The sequence below is a fragment of the Falco biarmicus genome, chromosome 4, assembly GCF_023638135.1.
Source record: "Falco biarmicus isolate bFalBia1 chromosome 4, bFalBia1.pri, whole genome shotgun sequence".
Lineage (NCBI taxonomy): Eukaryota > Metazoa > Chordata > Aves > Falconiformes > Falconidae > Falco > Falco biarmicus.
This window is the reverse complement of record NC_079291.1, coordinates 64122857-64144422: the sequence shown is the minus strand read 5'-3', so window position 1 is coordinate 64144422 and position 21566 is coordinate 64122857. Positions and strand designations below refer to the sequence as shown.

Here is a 21566-nt window from a genome sequence, read left to right as displayed (position 1 = left end):
TTCCAGGAACCGCCACCTTGAATCAGACCATTGACATCTGCAAGCATTTCACCAACCTCTGCCTGAACGGACGCTGCATTCCCACCCCATCCAGCTACCGCTGCGAGTGCAACATGGGGTACAAGCAGGATGTGCGCGGAGAGTGCATCGGTGAGTAGGCTCAGCTCCATCTGTGCCCCCTGCCTGCTCCTCACAGCACCTCGAGCCACTGCCCCAGCAGCCCCCATCCCGGTCGAGCTCCCCACGAGAGGCTGGAGGTAGAGGGCTCATGTCAGGCAGTGAGGCAGCGTGATGGGAAGGGTACGTCTGCCCTGCAAGGAACACCCAGGGTGACAGCTCTCCTCTGGCAGCCACAACATTGCCATCGGTGTAGCTTGTCCCAGCCCCGGGGCGGTGTGACAGACCCCGTGGGCAGTTCACACCGTGGGAAGCCCCATGTAAGCAGCCCCTGGGGAGCACCAGCGACCAGGGAGCAGCAGGAAGGGCAGCGCACTCTGCCAGTTATCGGGCTGCTGCCTGCTCTGCTCACCCCGCAGGCTTGGGCTGCAGCCCTGGAGGTCACCCCAGCTAGCTGGTGGCTGTGCAAGACTGCTCAGAAGCTTGAGGTCTGCAAGGAACTAGAAGGATGGCATCTTTCAAAAGAATTACCATTTTATCAGTAGGTGGGCTATTTTTTCTGAAAACCGTAAGGAGACTCTGTCCTGCTGAAAGAAAATGGTGTTCACCCACCGCACTTGCAAAGAACAGCCTTCCTGTGCTGATGTCTCCACCCAAGCAGACCTCCCAAGGGCTGAAATAACTGTCCAGACCTTAGGTTGTATGGACATCCAGCACCTGGAAGTCCCCCTAGCACCTGAAGGCGGTGGTGGATGTCCTAGCTGGAAGTGTGCCCAGCTAGAAGAACCCTTCAAACAAGTAGCTGTGTTATAAGAGGAGCTCAACAGGCAGCACACTGGGAATGTGAGTGAGGGATTGATGCCTGGTATCGTGTGCTGTCCCAGGCTGAGTGACAGCCCTGCCTTAAGGCGGTGCGAGGAGGAGGTGAGCCTGAGCTGAACCTTGAGCTGACTGACACAAGTAATTCATTAGATGAAGGAAACTGGGCCCTTGTCTCTGCACCAGGGGAAGGAAGCACCTTCCTCTGAAGTGCCCCTATGTAAGATACACAATGCTCTGCGTTTGGAGAGAGAAGAGCCAGAAAAACCAATCAATAAAACCCAGAAAAAGCCAACCATGCAACCTTGATCCAGTCCCCCATGTGCCTTAGAACCAGTGCCACCAGAAAAGCACGTAAAATATTAGTAATTTGAGATTCTTTATTGAGGGGTACCAAAGCACCCAGTTGCCACCCAGCCAATACCTCTAGAGGAGGCTGCTGCCCACCAGGAGCTCACACCTGCAGCATCCCTGAGAGGCCACCAAGACTGGTGAACCCTCCAGGTCATCATCCACTCCTACTGTTCCATATAGGGTCTAATGACACTGTGACAAGGCAACTTAGAACCACCAGAAGAGACTGTATGTCACTGAGAGCAATGTTAAAAGAGTCTGGAGCACACCTCTGTCCTCCCAGAGGGACTGAACAGGCAAATACCTGCCTGGTGCCATGCTCAAGGTTTTGGCTTCTATGATCGTGGATCTACCTTTGAGAAGCCAGGTCTGTCAGGAGCTGATGGAATTCACCTGAGCGACAGAGAAGAGCCAGGGGCTGCTGATGTGTTAGGAACCAACAGGGGAACACCTGTGAAATGCCTGAAAGGAGTTAGGGCATGTTCCTCTGAAAAGGCGAGAGGGTGGGTAGCCCAGCTGAAGTGCCTCCTGCCAGTGCATGCTGCACGGGTAACAACAGGAGGAGCTGGAAGCTGCTGTGCAGCTAGAAAGCTATGCTGAAATGTGGTGGGACTAATGACCACAGGAGTGTGGCAGCTGATGGCTGTAAACGGTTCAGAGGGGAAGATACACTGGAGCACGTGGAAGATGGAGGAGGTTAGAGGCAGCCAGCGTGCCTTCACCGAGGGTGGATTGTGCCTGACTAATCCAGGGGCCTTTGATGATAGTGACCGCCAAGAGCTATGGGTGTCATCTACGTGGACTTCTGTAAGGCCTTTGAAATGGTTCCCCACAACATTTTTACCTATAAATTGGAGTGACATGGGTTTGGTAGGTGGGCTGTTGGATGGATAAGGTATTGGCTAGAGGACTGTGTCCAGAGAGTTCCAGTCAACGGCTCAGTGTCTGGTAACAAGTGGTGTCCCTCAAGGGTCCATACTGGGACCCGTACCGTTTGATATCGTCACCAATGACATACGTAGCAGTGTTAAGCACACCCTCAGCAAGTCTGTGGGTGACACCATGAAGGGTGCAGTTGATTCACTTGAGGGAGGAGGTGCCACCCAGAGGGACCTTGCTGGCCGTGCTCTCGGGATGCTGACCTCTGCAGCTGAAGGGACAGGCTCAGCAGCTCGCAGGAGGCAGCCTTGGTTGCGTGTCCTGGTAGCTCGCTGTGTATAGTGACAACTCACGGTTTAGGCTTTTCTTCTTGCAGATGTGGACGAGTGCTCCAGCAGCCCCTGCGTGCATGGCGACTGCGTGAACACACCTGGCTCCTACCACTGCAAGTGCCACGAAGGCTTCCAGAGCACCCCCACAAAGCAGGCTTGCATCGGTAAGTGCTTTCTGTCTCTCCTTTTGGGAGGACACAGCCTGCTGCAGGAGTGCCAGCAGGGTTAGCAGGGACCCAGGTACCAATGGTTGTACAGGGGGAACAGTGTGAGGCATCGCCAGGAGCAGCCACCCTCCCAGCCAGCTGCGACAGGACTTCGGAACAGCGTGTCGAGCTGCCGGCAGTGTCCTGAGAACTGTCTAGGAATTCCCTCTACTTCTGTCTACCCTAAAATTGGCTAGTGGCAATCAAGGAAATTACAGAGTCCTTTTCAAGAGCAGAGCTCTATTTAAAGGTGACGAGATTTTGTTCTGACAGAAGACAGGATTTTGCGGGATGTTTGTGCCAGTGTAGTGATTTCTGGCAGAGCTGCTCTGTCCGTGTCCCGCAGCAAGACGGTGCTCTAGGTGAGGGACTGCTAGGAAAGACGGCTGGGAGGGCAATGTCCCTGTGAACAAGACACAAAGAACATTTCTCTGTCAGTGCCTGACCTTTGCTGTTGGGGTTTTTTTATTATTATTATTTTCCTGTCCAGTGGCTTCTGATGAAGGGGTTTCCAAAGGACCCTCCTATTGCCTGACAACGTAAAAGGCTTTCCTAATTTCCAAACTAAATCTTTTAAGCAGAATTCTTCTTGTGGTTCTCTTTCTGGCTGTGAAAACTGGCTCACTGCTGTCTCCAGGGGAGGTTTAGGCTGGATATTAGGAAAAATTTCCTCACCAAAAGGATTGTCAAGCACTGGAACAGGCTGCCCAGGGAGGTGGTTGAGTCACCATCCCTGGAGGCATTTAAAAGATGTGTAGATGTGGTGCTTGGGGACACAGTTTAGTGGTGGCCTTGGCAGCGCTGGGTTCATGGTTGGACTTGATGATCTTAAAGGTCTTTTCTAAACCTAAATGATTCTATGGTTCTATAATTTTTTTACATGTTAGGAAACTGCAACTTGTAACCGCCCTGTCATCTCCCTTCTAGACTAAACAAATGCAAGTCTCTCAGCCTCCTCTCCTTGATAATGACTCAAAGCTTCTCATTGTCCTTGGTTTTATCTCCTCAGCTTCCTCCATTTTGCCTTTATCTTTTTGAATGTGTGGTGCCAAAATCGAGTGTCATTCTTCAGCTGTGACCTCTCTAGCTGCCAGGACAAAAAACTGTCCCATGGGGCTTACACACAACTTTTGTGTTGACATAGCCTCAGGGCAGGTTTCCTTCTGTGGTTCTGACCTTTTTCAGCCAGGCTGCTCTCAAGATAACTTCTCCACGTTAGGAGAAGTCTACAAAGTGTCTGGATTGTCCGTTGCTGCTGGGACCAGGCTATTGGTTTTCTGTAATTTGCCCATAAAAGAGCTCACACTGTCTTCCCCAGCTCTCGACAAAGGGTCAGGAACAGCCCCCTGCATGAGACAGTCTCTTCCTTTCACCTTCACCCAGCAGCATTCAGTTGTCTCCCAGAGCACATGGGCATCGTCTTCTTGATGTGCTGCACAGCACCTCCCCTGCTGCCGTACCTCAGTCACGTCGTACCCCAGCTTCTGCCCTGGAATTCCTTTTGCTGAGGAACGGGGAGCACATCTCTGTGGCAGGCCTGACTCCTTGGCTCTTGGTCCGACGGCTTTTGCTGTCTGCCATGGACTTGAACAGCCTGACGATAATTGCAGTTGCAAAGTGCTCCCTGGGGCAGGAGGTTGACAAAGACAACATGGAGGGTCTGAGATCCCATACCTCGTAAATGTCACGCCTCTTCCAGAAAGCTTTGTCCACATCTTTTCCATCTCCTGTAGTTGGTACAGAGGGGAACAGTGTGATCCTGGAGCAGGGCATGCTCTGAGTGTCTGAGAGCACTGACCTGGTTTTCTCATGCAGCATATTAAGCTGAAACTGCTTAAATTGCTTCCCACTCCACCTGCTGCTACTTTCTTGTGTTTATTTCCCTGCCAGATATTGATGAGTGCATCATGAATGGAGTGATGTGTAGGAACGGCCGCTGTGTCAACACTGATGGCAGCTTCCAGTGTATCTGCAACGCTGGCTTTGAAATCACCCCTGATGGCAAGAACTGTGTTGGTAAGGAATTCCCTGATGTGCCTTGGGGAGGCTGGGGCTGAGCCGGGACAATGTCCTCCCTGGGGATTTGTGGTTGCTTTAATCTGTGCTAGACTCCCTTCATTTCTAGGGCAGAGCGCATCTTAAAATGAGAGGACTGAAATAGGAAGGTGTTTTTATAAGGATGCTAGCGCTCCTGGAGTGCTCCTGTAGGTTTTTGGTCCCGAGCACAAGCAGAGCTGGGTCTGGAAGCAGGGTATTCTCCAGCAGCCAGTGCCTGAGCCCTCCTGCGAGCTGCACCAGCTGATGAGGGTATCAACAGCAGAAGGGATGCTCCAGGACAGCTCTCAAGAGGAGAAGCAGTGGGAACTCTGCTTTGAGGATTAGCACCCCTGCCATATAAGAAGCAATTTGACCATAAGATACGAGACAGAAAGTTTTTGAGCACAGGGGAGTCTTGCTGCAGCCCTCGGGCTCAGCTCCTGTTTTCTGTTTGTCCTCCACAGATCATGATGAATGTGCCACGACCAACATGTGCCTCAACGGGATGTGTATCAATGAGGATGGCAGCTTCAAATGTATCTGCAAGCCTGGTTTTGTGCTGGCTCCCAACGGGCGGTACTGTGTCGGTGCGTGCGTCCCCAGACTTGGTCTCTGCCCTCATCCCAGCCTGCTGTCCATGTTCCTGGGGACTTGTGATGTGTCTGAGGCCAAGGGGAGCTGAGAAAAACCAAGGCTGCTGCCAGGCATCTCCTGCTCTGCCACCAGAAATAACCCCTTCAGCAGAATGGGCACAAGGGAAGATGTTCTTGCACCTCCGCTACTTCAGCACAAATTGGAGCTTAAATGCCCTTTCTGAAGGAGGTTAAGCAGGGCTGTGAAGCTCCGTATGGCCAACGTGAGCTGGCAGCAGTCATCTCCACAGCTTCCCCACCTCTACAGCACATTCCACTATGGCTTGTGTGCCACCTCCCAAAGCCAGGAAGGTTGGGACGTGAAGGCAGAGTGACAGAAGGAGGAGGAGGGGGACATTGCATTTCCATGGTGTGCTGCTGTGACATGGGGTGGGTTCTGTGGGTCACTGCCCCACTAACAGAGCAGAGACCAGACCCTGCTACTCTGAGAAGGGGCTGGATGTCAGGAGACTGAAGAAGCCCAGATCCCTGTTCCTTCTCTTGAACCACCAGGGGCAGCCAGCAGAGCACACAGGGGCTTGTTGCTCTAAACCACATCACTGGCTCTCTCTTAGTCTCCAAGTCCCCCTGCAAGCTAGCCTGAAGCCCCTGCCCGTGTGCCCTTCTGCCTGTGGGTAGGTAACAGCCAGTTTGTGCTTCTTCTTTCAGACATCGACGAGTGCGAGACACCAGGAATCTGTATGAACGGCTGGTGCATTAACACAGAGGGCTCCTTCCGCTGCGAGTGCCTGGGGGGGCTGGCTATCGGGGTGGATGGGCGAGTCTGTGTGGACACCCACATGCGCAGCACCTGTTACGGAGGCATTAAAAAGGGCACGTGTGCTCGTCCCTTTCCTGGAGCAGTCACCAAGTCTGAGTGCTGCTGTGCTAACCCAGACCATGGCTTCGGAGAGCCCTGCCAGCCCTGTCCGGCCAAAAACTCTGGTGAGCTCCTCTTCCATCCGAGTTGGCAAAAAACCTCAGGAAGGTGCTCAGAGACATCCTGGGTCCCTGACAGGTTCCTGAGGGTGGCCTAGGCAGCTTGGTGGTGACATGGGAAAGCCATAAGCAGGGGGAAAGGCATGCCATGCAGTCAGCAAATTTCGGTTGGATCCACAAATCTGATGCTGATCTCATTACAGGGATTCTCACAGTGCTGGACTACTAACTGCGAGTATCAGCTCTAAAATACATGTTGCATAAATATAAACAGACACCGCTTGGAAGCCTGCAGATGGCATTCTAACAGACAGACAATAAATCCAGCATTACCCAGTATTAATGTCACCGTGCGTGAACTGTTTAGAAAAGCTAATGGCTCTGTTGTGCTTTTTACACAGCTGAATTCCAGGCACTCTGCAGCAGCGGCATCGGAATAACAGCTGATGGCAGAGGTACGTGCATCCCGTGGACCAGATTCCAGACAGGCACATCTAATGTCACTCTCAGCTCTTTCAGCTGCTTTTGCTGGAGCGTGCGTGCATCCGTGTGACTGTAGGAGCGTGTGCCGTGAGAGACTTGGCGCTGCGGAGGGTGTGCTGGAGCGCCAGCACATCACGCCCGTGGATGTGAGAGCTGTTTGTGAGCAAGCAGAGGGCAGCTCGGGTGGGTGGAAGTGCACGCAGGAGCCTGTCTCTGTGCTAGTGAGTGTCTGTGGGTGGGATGGGAGCTTGGGCGCAGGGGGAGAGGGGCGCTGCGTGTCTCTTCTCCTCCCTAAAGCCCCACATTGAGCAAGCATCCCTGAGGGCTGTGTGTTGAATCTAGTGGTTGATTCCTGGCACCCTGTGGGAGCTGCATTTCTGGGGATGCACACCCAGGGTTTGGCTTTACTCCCTGCTTTGATGGGAATGAAGAGCGTGACCAGTTGCGTCCTCTCGCTTGTTTCCTCCTCTGCCCTCCAGCTCCTCGGCTGCCGGAGAAGAGACTTCGGGGTCTCCCAGGGGAGGGAGGTGATGAGCGTGTGCTGGGGTGTGTTCCCAGGGGGCTGTGCTGAGGGAGGCAGCTGTGCCGGAGGTCAGGCAGGCGGCTGCGCTGCCAGCCCTGGGCAGTGCTCGGATCAGCAGGAAGAGCACAGAGCAGCCAGATAGCTCCGGCCTTTCAAAACTTTCCAAATGGGAACGAGCCAGAGGCAAAACCCTGGTGGCTTCTTGGGCTTCCTTCCAGGGCATGGTGTCTTGGCCGAAGGCAGTCTCAGGCTAATGATAAGATGCTTTCTAGCAAGAAGCTGAAGTTAGACATGCTCTGGTCAGCCCATTGCTGCCCGCAGCCAGGACTCTATGCACTCGGTGCTCTCCAGGTTTGCATTTCCCTGGGGATGTAACAGCTCCAACTGCACAGAGACAAAGGCCAGCAGTGTCTGGGAAGCCCTGGGCTGGGCTGCTTGCCACCTGGCACTATGGCACCGGGAGCACACTGCTGTGCAAACACAAACCTGCCCTGTTGTGGGGGGAAGCTGGTTCTTGCCAGGGTAAAACCTCTTTGCCTGGGCACTTTACTCCAAAAAGGCAGTGAGATGATGCTGATGCAGAGGAAGAGGTGCTGCCCACCCAGCTGCTGCCCTTCTGGGTTACTCTCTGCATGCACAGCGTGCTTGGTGTTGTTGGCAGGGGCTGGCTCTCCCTGCCAGATGCCCTGCAGACCTGAGCCCAACTACCACGCGCTTGAGCAGCAGAGGCTGTGGTACCCACAGAACTGTCCACAAATCTCTGAGCTTGGGGCAGATTTGTCCAAGGCACTCTGCAAGTCTTTGAAGCTGAGGTTTTGACACCCTGCAGGACTTGGCCCCTGTCCCTCACCCAAACATAACACTCCTCTCTGTCCCTGCCCTACCACCACCATACATTCTCCAGGGCCAGGAACCAGGCAGAGGCTACGGGTCCTCACTTCCCTCTTTCCAAGCTGCTTTCAGATGGTTCTTTGTCAGCAATAGGGAAAGGAAATTTACTTTGGCCCCATCCAGCCTGGCAGTTGTGTGGCCAAGGAGTCTGTGCAAGCTCTCAGCCTGGGGGCTGTGGATGGGCTAGGAGATACAGGGATTTTGCCATGGGAAGAGCTTTGCTGTGACCATCTAGCCATGGCCGTGACCCTCTGCCAGCCCAGCTGCTTCTGCAGAGGGTACCCCAGCTGGCTGTGGACACCAAGGAGCAATGAAGAATCAGGGAGTGGAAGTTTTCTGTATTTGTGTTTACTGTGGTCCATCTGATTTTAATTTCTCTATGCAGACATCAATGAATGTGCCCTCAACCCAGACATCTGCCCCAACGGCATGTGCGAGAACCTGCGTGGGAGCTACCGCTGTATCTGCAACCTGGGCTACGAGTCAGATCCCACGGGCAAGAACTGCGTGGGTGAGTCCAGGGCAGCTCAGGCTCCGTGGGGGGCACGGGGAGCTCAGTGCTGGTGGGAAGGGGGTGGCATGTATGCACCCTGTGAGGCTGGGAGCCAGATGCAGACCTCCAGCTGCAGAGGAGCCTGAGGTGGTACAGCAGCTGATGCCCTCAAGCGCTGTCCTCATTGAGAGCTGCCTGGTCCATGTGGAAGAGCATGAGATGCTGTGTGAGAAACCACGCGTACGTGATTGAGCATATTCTCCATGTTGTATCACTTTGAGGATGGTGCTGTGTTTCTGTGCCTCTTGGGCTGCCAGAGCTCTGTAGGGCAGAGCAGGAGGGTGGATGCTGGTGCTGGAGCTCAGCACCCCCGTCTCTCTGCCCACAGACGTCGATGAATGCACTGTCAATCGTTTGCTGTGTGACAACGGACTGTGCCGCAACACACCGGGCAGCTACACCTGCACCTGCCCCAAGGGCTTTGTCTTCAGGACGGAGACGGACACCTGTGAAGGTAACGTGAACATGAAGGCAACAGAGAGCATCTTCACAAGCTGTGAAGAACTACGGCCTGAGGTCCTGCCTGAGAGGGAGCTCAAGGTCTAGCGTGTCCTTGGTTCCCTTTAGACTGCAGTGGTTGAACTGGAGCAGGTCCAGGCTTTGGGTTTGTGGGTTGTTTTTTTTTCCTAGGGGGAAATTTCACACTTCATTCAAAGTAGTGGACATCCAAACCCAGAACATCTGGGCTTTTCAGTGACTAAAAACCAAAACAATTTCCTCTAGGCCCCCAAAATTTTAGCTAAAAGCTAACCAAAATTGCAAGTTTTGGGCATTTGATTGAAAGCTTAGTTTGGACTGAGGGAAATTGTTTCCTGACCACAAATTCCTCAAACATTTGAGAACTAGCACTTTGCACGTGAATGTTTAGAGAAAAAAAATCTGATTTTCTATAAAGAAGGTGGAAAATGGCAAATGCTACATAGCCTCACACCTGGTTCAGATGGGTACACCAAGGCCATATTCAGCACTGTGGCTGCTCCCATCCTAGCCAGGAGCAGCCCTGAGCAAGTGAGTCCATCGTTCCCCAGGAGCTGCAGCAACCACCCTCTGTCCATCCAGTCCCTCGATCCTGGAGAAGCTCACTAATTTCATGGTGTCTGCCGTCAGTGCCCACCCCCTTGATGAAAAACATTTTTCTTCGTGTTCTTTTCTCTTCATCTCCAGTCTGCGGCCCAGAGAACTGGGTCCATGGCAGCACTCACCGCACTGACAGTCCCTTTCTTCCCACAGATATCAATGAGTGCACCTCTAACCCTTGTGTGAACGGCGTCTGCAGGAACAATGCTGGCTCCTTTGCTTGCGAGTGCTCCCCAGGCAGCAAGCTGGACCCCAGTGGTACCATCTGTGTGGGTAAGGATGCGACCTTCTACAGTCAGCTCTGGGACAGCATCTAACATAAGCAGTGCCCACCATCACCCCTTTGCTGTTCATCTGAAGCAAGTCCCGTATTTCTGGCTGAGGGATGGGTATCCTTTGACACACCTCTTTCCCACCTAGCGTTTCCTTGGTTGTTGGTAACGATTAACATCTCTCGTGCATCCAGGGAACCTGAAAAGCTGCAGTCTCGGGTTCAGTGCTCTGAGCGGTGTCTGGCAGACATGGAAATCCCCAGCTGCGCTGCAGCAAGGCAAAGCACAGAGATGGGGTCCCAGGGGATCCTGCAGGGCATCGGGATGGTGGGTTCTCACTCACCAGATGCGTTTGTAGTGTGCTGACATTAAGGCACATCAAGATGAGGTAGATCCTTATCAGGGTGATGAGAAGGTACCCGCTTCCTGCTCCTAGATGGTCAGGCCTTGTAAAAGCATCACAGGGGCAGCTGGGGAGAAAGGACTATTTTTGCTCAGAAGAGGAGCAAGCTGGGACTAGGAAAGGGGCAGGACACAGAACTGATGCAGTAACAATTGAATCAGAGAGGCTAGAAATGCGGCTGCGCAGCAGTGGGACAGGGCTCTGGGGCCCCACACGGCTGGTGTCTGTGTTGCAAACTGCTTCCACAACCTAAAAGATGCCAGAGAGCAACAGTCACGCTGCTGCTCGGGGACAGTTTCTCCTAGCTGCTTCTTGTGGCAGCCTGGTGTCCCCAAGGCTGGGAACCTCTGTCGAGGAGCAGCTCTTCGCTCACGCCTCGCCTTTGCTCCTACAGACAGCATGAAAGGGACGTGCTGGCTGAACATCCAGGATGGGCGGTGCGAGGTGAACATCAACGGGGCCACGCTGAAGTCGGAGTGCTGTGCCACACTGGGGGCAGCGTGGGGCAGCCCCTGTGAGCGCTGCGAGATCGGTGAGGCTCTGCGTGGCACTGGGGTGGGGAGGGCAGGAGGCAGCCCCTTGCCTTGCTGACGTTCCTCTGTTTTCTCGCAGATACTGCCTGTCCCCGGGGATACGCTAGGATGAAGGGGGTCACGTGTGAAGGTAAAGTGCTGCAGGAAGCAGAAGGCTTTCTTTATTGGGAACATGGTCATTGTTTATTTGTTGCTATCCTGCATCTTTGAGTCTGATGGGGGCTCTGTGCTTTCTGGCCCTTAGCTGGGCTCTCTCCAGTACATCCATCTCTCTGTTGCACCAGGCACAGTCTACTCCAGCTATGGCCTCACCGGTGCTGAGCAGAGGGGATCATCTCCCTCGACCTGCTGGCAGCACTCCTAACGCAGCCCAGGATCCCATTAGCTTTCTTTGCAGCAAGAGCACATTGCTGTTCAACATCATGTTCAACTTGGTGTCTGCCTGGACCCCCAGGTCCTTTCCTGCCAGGCTGCTTTCCAGCTGGGTGACCCCCAGCACGTATTGGTGCATGGGGTTGGTCCTCCCCAGGTGCAGGACTTGGCAGTTCTCCTTGTTGAACTGAGGAAGTTCCTGGCAGCCCACTTCTCCAGCCTGCCAAGGTCCCACTGGATGGCAGCATGACCTTCTGGTGTATCAGCCACTCCTCCCTGTCTTGTATCCTCAGCAAACTCGCTGACGATACAATTTACCCCCTCATCCAGATAATTAATGAAGATGTTAAACAGAATCAGACCCACTATTGACCCCTGGGGTACACTGCTAGCTGCTGGCCTCCAGCTAGACTTTGTGGCACTGAGCACCACTCTCCGGGCCCAGCCATTCAGCCAATTTTCAGCCTACCTCACTGTCTGCTGCACCAGTGCACACACCAGCAGCTTGTCTACGAGAATCTTATGAGAGATGGTGCCAGACACCCCACTGAGGGCTAGGCAGACACTCTCTGCCGCTCTCCCCTCTCCTACCAGGCCAGTCATTTCATCACAGGATTTTATCAAGCCTATCAGTGATGACTTCCCGGTGGCCAACCCACGATGGCTGCTGCTGGTGGTTTTCTTGTCATTCACGTGCATGGAAATGGGTTTCCAGGTTTAGCTGTTCCATCCCAGGACCCGTGTTTGAGAGCCCTGGTGCCTCCCCGTCAGTGCTGTGCCAGCTAAGGTTGCGTGCGACAGGATCCCGCTGCCTGCCTGGCTCTGACCAGGCTTTGTGATCACCCCTCTTGCAAAAGGGGGGGGGTAGTTTGGTGGGCAGCACTGGGCTCCATCTGCCTCTTCCAGGAGCCCCCCAGGGCCGTGCTGGGCTTGTCTGTGTGCCGCTCTCATGCTGCTTTCTTGCTTTTGTGCCAACAGATGTGAATGAGTGTGAGGTCTTCCCTGGCGTTTGCCCGAATGGACGCTGTGTGAACACGGCTGGCTCCTTTCGGTGCGAGTGTCCGGAAGGGCTGACCCTTGATGGCACTGCTAGGACATGTGTGGGTAAGGACACCTCATCTCACCCCCATCTCAGCCCCTGCTCAGCCCTTTCTGCAGAGGTCCAACACCCCCTACCCATCACGTGCAGCAGTCTTGGGAGCTGAGTGATGGGATGTCATACGTGGTCAGGGCTGCCAGACCTAGCAGCCGAGCCAAGGCAAGGCCACCACTTAATAAAAACATACCCTAATCCCTGGGGCCAGCCAGCAATGCAATTGTTCTCCTTGGGGAGATGTCAAGGGTAGCCCGGTAGATAACCAAGGTGGTTAGTGCCACGGGCCAGCAGCCCTCAAACAACTCCTGACTGCTTTCTGGGCACACAGTGACAAACCTCTGCCCTTCATAGGGGCATCTGCACTACTAACCATGCTGTGGAGGGTGCATTCTCCGGCCTTTTGCCAGCAGTCACAGGCTGGCCATGTCCCATGCTATTAAATCTTTCCTAGCGTCCCAAAAAATTTGGCCCTATCCAAATGGGCCATGCCTGGGCATTTTTGGAGGATACCCTCAGCCAAAGCCTTGCCAACTCTGTCACAGAAAATGATCTCTCTGGTTTTACTGGAGGTTAGGTGCTGCAAGCAAGGGCTCAGCTCTGCTCTCTCACCAGATGTGCGTGTGGAACAGTGCTACATGAAGTGGGATGAGGATGAGTGTACGGAGCCTTTGCCAGGCAAATACCGGATCGACATGTGCTGCTGCTCTGTGGGCTCAGCCTGGGGCATCGACTGTGAAGAATGTCCCAAGGTCGGCTCCAGCGAGTACAAGGCCATCTGCCCGAGGGGACCCGGCTTTGCCAACCGAGGAGATGTGCTTTCAGGAAGGCCCTTCTACAAAGGTGAGAAGAAAGAGGGGAGCTGCTGGTCATGGGCTGTGCTCAGCCTGTCTCTGCTACAGCCCCAGGAACCTGCCCTGGGACTCTAGGTTCACCACAGACATCCCCTCCCTGAAACACTGCTGTTCTGCCTTCACCCACAGATGTGAATGAATGTAAGGTCTTCTCTGGTCTGTGCACTCACGGGACCTGTCGAAACACCATTGGCAGCTTCAGGTGTATCTGTGGCAACGGCTTTGCTTTGGATGCTGAGGAAAGGAACTGCACAGGTAAGGGAAGAGTAGCCCCACCCCAGACCACTTTTGCCCATCTTGCTGCCTTGCCTGCCTTGTGGGATGCTCAGCATGATGGTGGTACCCAGAAGAGTCATGGCAGTTATCTTAGGGACATGGTGAGAAGCCAAGGGCAGGACCATGAGCTCCTCCTGCTCATGGGATGAAGGATCAATCCTGTACTGGAGAGAAAGCTTAACTGCTGCCTCTCCCTTCAGGAAGAGGAGTTCCTTGGTCTGCTGGGTCAGACTTGCCGGTCCTTGTTCACTGAACGTGGTGTGCAGTGCAGGCAGCCCAGTGCTGGCTGTAGTGGTGCCTGTAGCCTGTTCTGCCTCCACTAGCTGGTCTTCATCCCCACAGACATCGACGAGTGCCGCATCTCACCAGACCTGTGTGGCCACGGCACCTGTGTCAACACGCCAGGCAGCTTCGAGTGTGAGTGCTTCGAAGGCTATGAGAGTGGCTTCATGATGATGAAGAACTGCATGGGTAAGGGCTCGTCACCGGCACAGGGCAGTGCCCTGACTCTTTTGCAACAGGGAAGAAAGTAGTTGATGCCAGATCTGACAAAGGGTTTCGTGCCATGCTGCTCTCTGGGCGTCTGGCCGTCCAGCTACCTGTCTGTCTGTCTCTCTGTCTCCTGGTATCAAGCCAAATCTCTTCTTTGCCCTCTGGGGGAGCTGGGGGAGTTCCTGGGCTGCAGAGAGCCCTGGCAGCCTCCACTCTCCACAGCATAGTGAGTGTTCTACCTTGCTTTGCTTGCAAAGGCAGAGCTGGGCTAAGGGCAGCACGCGCAGGGAGAAGGATGCTGTCAGTGTAGCTGAGTGCACCATTGATGTAACCCTGGGAGGAGAGCAAAGCACAGGCAAAGGGACGTCAAGGGTTTGTGGGACACAGCACAGGCTGTCCAAGCTGGAGGATATAAAGGGAGAGGCTACGTCCCCAGCAAGGCTCAGCTTGAGCCCCAGACCCCTGCAGAGATGGAGGGCAAAGAGGCAGAGCTGTAGGCTCTGCCCTGCTGTGTGGATGCTCTCCCTTACATGGGCCAACAGCCCATCAGTGAGGGGCCCCATTCTGTCTCTGCTGGCAGTGCCCAGGGCTCTGTGCCGTGCAGAGCGAGGGCAGACCATGTAAAGGTTGCCAGGCTTGGGGCCAAAACAGGAGCCTTCCCTCAGGAGGGCTGATGGGCTCGTAGACTGGTGGTGCTCCAAGAGCTCATGGCGCGGGGGGGGGGGCTGGCAGCCCGGGGGTGAGTGCCAGGCCCTGGGAGCATCCTGGGTCTTCCTGCCATGGCACTCATGAGACATGGCTGGTCCTGCCCTGCCACCTCCTGGCCACCTCAGCTGTGGAGCCCACAGGGGAGCTGACGGGGGGTGGGGGGAGCCCATAGGGCCACCAAACAGCTTTTCTCAAGTTCTTTCCCATCCCTTTCCTGCCTGCTGCATCCAAAGGACATTTCCCTGCAACCTCACTGCAATGTTGCCTTCCCTTTTTTTTTTTTTTAAAAAAAAAAAAGGCTAAGCCCTTGTATTTCCTTTTTCATCTTGTACAACATTCATTCTTCCTTTTATACTCTCCCTTCCCTTGGACCTTCCCTTGCACCAAACCCTGGCCACTAACCTCTCCTCTTGTTTCAGCCACCAGGAGCTGGAGCTTGAGCCTGGCATTGCCACTGAGCTGGGACAGGATCCATGCCTGGTATTTTCATTCCTGCTACACAGGGAGACGGCAACCTTTACCCTGGGGGTTGGCTAGTACACGGTGGAGCTCTGCCAGGCCGGCAGCTTGAACTCAATGGCTGTGAGCTCCAGTTCTCATACACACTTGGCTGTGTCTTTTGTGTGACGTCTCATCTCCTTCTCAGCCTTGTGTTACCCATCTATTATTTATTCTGCCACTGGTTATTTACATATCCACAGTCTAAACGCACACCCATCTCCAGACATTATTAATATCGCATGTTCAACCTTTATATTAAACCATCTATTTTCAAACACCATTGCAGAATGTTTCTCAGCTTGTAGATCTTTTTGTCTGGTGCCCTATCCATCCCACCACAGTTATCTTCCTAAATTTGTTCATCTCCCTGCCCTAAATGATGTATCACATCCCACATCAGTCATTTTAACCCAGTTATGTGTATCTTGGTCCCTTTTCTAGGTAATAGATGTTCCTTGCAAGTAGCTGTCTGTTATATCATCATTAGATCGCTGCTGAGATTAGTAGACCTATTATTTCCACTCCTATATTAGGAGACGTATTAAGCTTTTATAGCACTGCTTGGCCTCCTGCTGTCATTGCACAGCCTACAGCCATGTGCCATTAAATCAAATGCAGGAGAACATGCAGATACACCTTGCTCAGCAAGAGGTTCGTCATTTGACAGCTTGTGTCTCTTCTAGCTCTGAACTTGCTGATTCATCCAACTGTTCTTGGGCTGCTTTCCCCTGAATCTTTTCTAAAATGACTCTCAACCTGGGCTCACTTACGTGTGGTATCTAATCAGCTGTTGCTGTTTCTGCCCCATCCCTTTGGACCTGCACAGTTCCATACCTGCTCCCACCGTTGATCAGGCTCCTGTCAAGTTCCTCAAACATTTGCACGGATCAAGTCCTTCATGCAAAGTTCTGATAGACCATCTCTGCATTCTTCTACCCCACTCTGTGTCCAGTTATAAGGGCTCCTTTTCACCTGCCCATTTAATCATCCTTTATCCTCAGATAATTCTTTACAGCTACTCCCATCTGGCCAGTGCTTGTTTTTATTCTGTCAGATTCTCAGCTGTTTTCAATTTAATAATTCTTGTTTGTAGCTTAAAAAAATCCCATCAATGACCTCAGTACCTCAGTTCGTCTCCAGCAAGTCAGCCAGACTCTTGCTGTCCTCTAATTCCTGGCATACCATGTTCCTCTTCTCGTCTGTCTAGCCAGACTAACTTGTCTGACTGACCTGGTCTTAATATTCTGCTCTTTCTGCTTTGGCTTGGGCTTTCAAACCACTTCAATCTGTGGCATGATTCAACACCAATTATTTATTATTCATATTTTATTCTCTGCATTCTTTAAAATATATCACTGCCCTGCCACTGGCATGGTTTTCTGTCTTTTCCATACAATTTGTAGCATGGGTTGCTGCAGATCACAGTCGTCATCTTCCTCCTCCTCCTCTGTTTCTGAGATACTGATGGCCTGCTAACTTCTTTCTGGGATGAGATTTCTGATATCTTTATACAAGGATGCTGTGTTTCATTGTTCTTTTTTTGTGAATGGTTTTATTTAACATTTAATAAATTCTTGCTATGACCTGTACGATTCCATCTGATCCTGTAGGTGACCAGGGACTGGGTCATTTCACCCCAAAGGATGCTGTGGCACTATGGCCTTTCCCATGCTCAAGGATTAACTTCTTCCTGCCTGTGTTTGGCAAAAGAACGTGGCTCCAGCCTCGTGAGGCAGGAATTCTTGCCAGCCCCTGGCAGCAGAGAACATCAGCACTGAACCCGTGTCCTGCAGTGCACTAGGAACAGTCTCCCACCGCGGAGAACCGGAGGATGGGTGCTGGGGGCTGGGGGCTGTTTGATAGGTGCTGTCACCCCATTGCCAGGTGCATTCCAGTCCACTTTAGCTGTAGATCTGCTGAAAATCCCAGCAGAGTGTTCTCTGCAAGAGAGGTGAAAGATTCCATTCTTAACTGGAAGGCTGGAATCAGAAAAATAGACATATGAGGAGCAAATGGGCTCTTTAACAATACCCGACATCACTGCCGTTGTCTGCTGTCACCAAGGGGTTCTTGGGGGCTTTTTTTTTAGCGCTCTCGGTTCATTTGTGTTACACCCAATGGCTTTGCATTCAGAACGCACGTTTCTCAAAGGACAGATGAATCCTCTGAGCAGGTCCAGGGAGTCTTCCCTGTTCTTGCTCTCCCACTGTCAGCACAAGACATCTTGAGTCAGTCCAAGGGGCGTGCAAGAACGTAAAATCTCTGGAATCTATTCTGGGACCCAAATAGAGAACCTCAGACTCCTGTTTTGAAAGTTAGAGGATCAGATTCATCCAGTGCCTGCCCTTCCAAAAAGCACGTGAAACACCACAAGTATCACAAGGACTGTTACCCGTAGAGTATCACAGTAGATCATAAAGAGCTTTCTCCAGGGACTACAGGTAATGAATGGATAACAAGGCCTCCCAATTTTGATACTTGTGGTGCTTCATCTCCTCCTTCTGTTGGTTTTTGTTTCCAGCTATCACCAGTGCACCATTCTCGTAATTTCCCTTGTGTAGGTTTTTTATTCTGGCATTTATAAACCCTTCTATCCTTTTTTTCTCCTTCTTCTTCTTTTTCCTTCCTTCTTTTTTAATGCCAGCAGCCTGGTTTCATCTTTGGCTGGATCACATTTCTCTCACAGCAGTTTATTCTATTTCAGGAATTTCTCCAGTTCCTAGTAAATTCAATCCCTTTGTCCATATGTGAGTTTTTCAAAAATGTACAGACTATTTCCTAGCCCTGTGTATAATACTGGAACTCCTCCGAAGGCTCTTACCAAGCAAGCATATTTGTTAGTCTTCTATGAAAGAAGCTACACGTTTTCTGAGGAATCTCCCTCTGCTGATGGGAGTTGTGAAAATGTGCTAAGACGGGTGGGATGTAAGCAAAGAACTATTCTTCTTCTAGTCCTTGCTGGCTGATCTGCACACAGCTAGTAACTTCTTTCCTCCTGATACTACACCTGACGTTCTGCTGAGGTCGAGGCAAGAGCTGTGATTTCCCAAAATGCGTACTTTAACCAGGACTCACCCAAGCCCTGGGTTTGCTGCCCAGTTAATTTTGTGGTGTCCCTCTGTTTTGAGACGTCTTGCTGGTGATGGGACTGTGGTGCATGGCACCAGCACCATCCCATTATCTGGAAATCCCAGCTGAAGGGGACAATTTCATGTCATTCTCTGCAGATATCAATGAGTGTGAGCGGGACCCGCTGCTGTGCCGAGGTGGGATCTGCATGAACACAGATGGCAGCTTTGAATGCATCTGTCCCCCTGGACACGAGCTGACTTCTGAAGGGAACACTTGCATAGGTGAGATGGTGGAAGCTATGTTATCACCAGAGCCTCTTCAAGGGTAACGATACCTTGGCAGGGTGGATGTGGCTTTGAGCAACCCGGTCTAGTGGAAGGTGTTTATGGCAGGGGGTTGGAACTAGATGGTCTTTAAGTTCCCTTCCAACCCAAACCATTCTGTGATTCTATAATTCTATGATACGATACAGGTAGACTTGGATGTCATGCTGGGAACACGAATCTCTTCTTCCAGTCCCAGATGTGGATAGAACACATTCATCCAGCAGGGACTGAGGTTGCTACCAGGGTTTCATTGCAGTTATGATGTTTGTTGTTCTACCTGCTGTCACTGAGGGCTGACAGTGGGGCAATGACAAATTCAGTGTGGAGGCAGCTGTTGGGGGGGGGGGTTACCCAGGGACAGGTACCAAATGATGCTCAACGTGGTGTCAGCACGGCTGCCTGCTCAGACTGCTCTTCCCACTGCAGATATCAACGAATGTTCCCTTAGTGACAACCTGTGTCGCAACGGGCGATGCGTCAATGTCATCGGCACCTACCAGTGCGCATGCGATTCAGGCTTCCAGGCCACACTGGACAGGCAGGGCTGTGTCGGTGAGTGCTCCCCTGTGCCAGGATCCCAGTGTGCATCCAGGACCCTCCTGGCCTCGTATCTCTTATAGTGCTCAGTGGGGCGTCTGGGAGGCAAGGGGGGAACCTGCTGGTGGAGCTGGCACCACTGGTAAGGGGCTGTCGCCAGCTGTGAAACTCCTGTGAGCTGCAAGTGGTTGGCAAAGGCAAGAGGTGCTTTCTTCTGGCTGGGGGAGCTTTTTGTTTCCTCTTCAGCACCTCTCCCACCACTGGCACTGTGTCTGAGCAGCTCTGCTGCAAGGCATGTGTCCCAGCCCACCACCCAAGCAGCATGACCTCCCCCTTCTCCCCCAGACATCGACGAGTGCACCATAACCAATGGCGGCTGTGACACACACTGCTCCAACTCAGAGGGCAGCTACGAATGCAGCTGCAGCGAAGGCTACGCGTTGATGCCGGACAAGAGATCATGTGCAGGTGAGTGGTCAGCTTGGCTCTCGTAGGAGCTGCCCCAGGGACCTCTGCATCCATTGCCAGACAGCCATAGCGTTGGCTTCAGGGTGAGGGGGGCTGGTTTTTAAGTCACTTCCAGAGAGGTGATTTACCTGGACAGATGTTTTGGTTTTGCACTGCAGTGTCCAGCCACTCATTACAGGCTCCAGAGTCCTGTAACTATGAGACCTGGTGCAGAGCCCTTCCTGGGACTCCCCCCTGCTCCCACAATACCCTTCCCTTGGCTCTAATGTCTTTACTTTGGCAATGGTCTCCTCTCTCTAGATATCGATGAATGTGAGGATAATCCAGATATCTGCGACGGCGGGCAGTGCACTAACATCCCTGGGGAGTACCGCTGCCTCTGCTTTGATGGCTTCATGGCATCCCTGGACATGAAGACCTGTATTGGTGAGGACCAGGCTGTGCCCTGGGCACACCGCAAGGCTGCTGTGGGACCGAGGAAGGGGTACAGAGTGTTGCCCCAGGGTCACGTCAAGGTTCTTGTGGTGTTCCAAACAAATCCTTTTTCTCCTGCAGATGTGAATGAATGCGATCTCAACCCTAACATCTGCCTGCATGGCGAGTGTGAAAACACGAAAGGCTCCTTCATCTGTCACTGCCAGCTGGGCTACTTTGTCAAGAAGGGAACCACAGGCTGCACAGGTGGGAGCTCGCTAGACCTGGAACTAGGGGTGCTGGTGGGAGCCCTCCCAAACACCTCCTGCAGCTGCGCTGGGGGGAGCACCACCCCTGTACTGGGGGTGCTGCAGGCACCTCGGGATGTGGCTGTGTGCTGGGAGCCCTCCTGGGCGGGCAGAGGTCTCCAGGCTGCAGGCAGGAACAGACACTTTCCTAGTTTATGGGCAAGCCAGGGGCCAGCCCTTCCTTTGGTCTCTGTCTGCCCGGGGTGAGCACAGATCAGCTCGCGGGTACAGCTCCAGGCAACCTGTTCCCCAAAGCACCTTGTTCCATCCCCTGGGGCTCAGACTCCAAGGAGCCATTGGTGCCCAGACCCCTTGGCAAGATTGTACCTGGTACCCCCTCCTCTCCTGGGGGAGCTGTGTCAGCCTTGCTGTCCTTCCTTCCTGCAGACATCGATGAATGTGAGATCGGGGCTCACAACTGCGACATGCACGCCTCCTGCATCAACGTGCCCGGCAGCTTCAAGTGCAAGTGTCGCACGGGCTGGCTTGGCGATGGGCTGAAGTGCAACGGTGAGCTGGCATCCCAGGAGAGGGTGGTTGTGTGTCGGTGGGCACCTGTGAAGGCTGGGCTGAGCTGACACCCTCACTTCGAATGCTCCTGAGCCCCAGGAGCCCTGCGTGAGATTTATGGGATCTTGGAGAGAGGGGTGGGGGTGGGGGTGTTGCGCTGTCAGGCGTTACAGCCATGTCTGTGGAGCCGTGAACATGGGGGCGAGGGCACAAGTTTGGGATGTGGAGGGAGTGGGCGTGGGATTGAGATGAGTGTGCACAAATGTCGTGGTCAGACTGGCAACGTGGCGGCATGGTGGCATGTTGGGACGCGGTGTGGTGTGAACGCAGGGCTACAGGGTGTGGGAGGGGGTAGGGGGGGTGCAGGCTGTGTATATGAGTGCAGGGATGTAGCGGCACGTGTGTGGTGTGCATGGAGGAACGTAAGGGTGTGTGGATGGGTACGTGTGTCTGAACTGGGAGGTACTGGGAATGCGGGTATGTGTGTGAGAGCGTCTCGCGGCCGTGTTTTCTGTGTCAGCACTGCCAAGGAAGTGCTCATGGCCATAGAGGCTCACAGAGATGCGTCAGAGCCTCATCAGCACT

General features: G+C 53.2%; 1 protein-coding gene across 1 annotated transcript in view; it reads left to right on the top strand.

Annotated features, from left to right (window-relative positions):
- The window catches only part of LOC130148922 (fibrillin-2-like), a 111400-nt gene that overhangs the window by 68541 nt on the left and 21293 nt on the right, over positions 1–21566 (top strand). The window contains exons 12-32 of the mRNA XM_056338059.1: positions 7–150; positions 2546–2665; positions 4598–4723; positions 5209–5331; positions 6046–6321; positions 6717–6770; positions 8598–8723; positions 9094–9219; positions 9996–10115; positions 10912–11049; positions 11130–11180; positions 12401–12526; positions 13131–13358; positions 13499–13624; positions 13988–14116; positions 18574–18699; positions 19171–19296; positions 19627–19749; positions 20050–20175; positions 20305–20430; positions 20859–20981. Coding sequence (XP_056194034.1) covers positions 7–150; positions 2546–2665; positions 4598–4723; positions 5209–5331; positions 6046–6321; positions 6717–6770; positions 8598–8723; positions 9094–9219; positions 9996–10115; positions 10912–11049; positions 11130–11180; positions 12401–12526; positions 13131–13358; positions 13499–13624; positions 13988–14116; positions 18574–18699; positions 19171–19296; positions 19627–19749; positions 20050–20175; positions 20305–20430; positions 20859–20981 — 2763 coding nt within the window. The remainder of the gene's footprint in view (positions 1–6; positions 151–2545; positions 2666–4597; positions 4724–5208; positions 5332–6045; positions 6322–6716; positions 6771–8597; positions 8724–9093; positions 9220–9995; positions 10116–10911; positions 11050–11129; positions 11181–12400; positions 12527–13130; positions 13359–13498; positions 13625–13987; positions 14117–18573; positions 18700–19170; positions 19297–19626; positions 19750–20049; positions 20176–20304; positions 20431–20858; positions 20982–21566) is intronic.